This window comes from Cariama cristata, unplaced genomic scaffold, assembly GCF_000690535.1.
Source record: "Cariama cristata isolate BGI_N322 unplaced genomic scaffold, ASM69053v1 C10930628, whole genome shotgun sequence".
NCBI classification, from domain to species: domain Eukaryota; kingdom Metazoa; phylum Chordata; class Aves; order Cariamiformes; family Cariamidae; genus Cariama; species Cariama cristata.
The window spans coordinates 1-959 of NW_009644578.1; the positions used below are offsets into that span (position 1 = coordinate 1).

At 54.8% G+C, this 959-nt stretch overlaps 1 protein-coding gene across 1 annotated transcript; it reads right to left on the reverse strand.

Annotated features, from left to right (window-relative positions):
• Positions 1-214: 214 nt before the first annotated feature.
• On the reverse strand, positions 215-886 carry LOC104154679 (G-protein coupled receptor 26-like). The gene has a single exon (XM_009708697.1). It carries the CDS (start codon positions 884-886, stop codon positions 215-217), a length of 672 nt encoding a protein of 223 aa, XP_009706999.1.
• Between the last annotated feature and the right edge of the window lie 73 nt (positions 887-959).

Below are 959 nucleotides of genomic sequence, written 5' to 3' on the forward strand. Positions count from 1 at the left end.
GAGCGGGACTAGCGTTTAAACAAAGCAGGCTACAAATGTACAAGCCACTGTTTTCTGGCACTGTAAGCAGCGTCTGAAACTACAGGTAGAAGCGTTCGCCATGTGGCAGGGGCAGGCAGGAGGGTGGCAAAGGGTGCTGGGGAGGCAGGACATCTTCTCTGCCCGGGGTACCTACCACAAGTGCCCCGGGGCTGTGAATACGAACACGCATGCATTACCTGGGGTGGATATCCACCAGCAAAACCAAAGTCTGCATGGTAATAATGTCTATCCGCTTGCAGTGGAACCGGGCAACTTTCAACACCTTTAAATAGGTGAAACACAAGATCACCAGTGACAGCATGAAACTGGTGGAGTGAAAGACGATGGTGAACACTGTAAACCTTCTCCGCTCTGTCTCTTCTTTCAGGTGCAAGGTGCAAGAGGCATAAACGCTGCTGTAATCTACCCACGAGTAAAACAAGGATACCAAGGGGAACGTGAGGGAGTGGAGCCAGGAGTAGCCCATCAGTATCACAGCGTCCTTATACCGCATCTTGCTGGTGTAGCTTAAGGGGAACACCACAGCAATCCATTTGTCAATGCTGAGCGCTGCCATGCTCAGCATCGTGTTGGAAGTCAGGAAAGTTTCCAGGAAACCCACCGCTTTGCAGACGCAGCCCCCGAGCGGTTGCTGGTTCCTCAGGATCCCCAGCAGGGTAAAAGGCATGTTCAGGACGGTGAGGAGCAGGTTGCAAAAGGATAAGTTCACCAGGAAAACCCCGGCGACCTGCTTGCGGATCTCCGTACTGTAGACGAAGCATAGCAGCACCAGGAGGTTGGAGAGCAGAGAGACAACCAGCACCAGCACAAGGAGCAACGCCAGCAGCACGCCTGCCAAGTCCATCTCTCAGCAGGTCGCCCGGAGCGGGCGAGGGCAGGAGGAAGGGGGCATCCGAACCGGCACCGCAGCCTCGCCT

What these genes read in the sequence shown, in the direction of transcription:
- LOC104154679 (XM_009708697.1), bottom strand. Translation starts at nt 886, where the DNA reads ATGGACTTGGCAGGCGTGCTGCTGGCGTTGCTCCTTGTGCTGGTGCTG.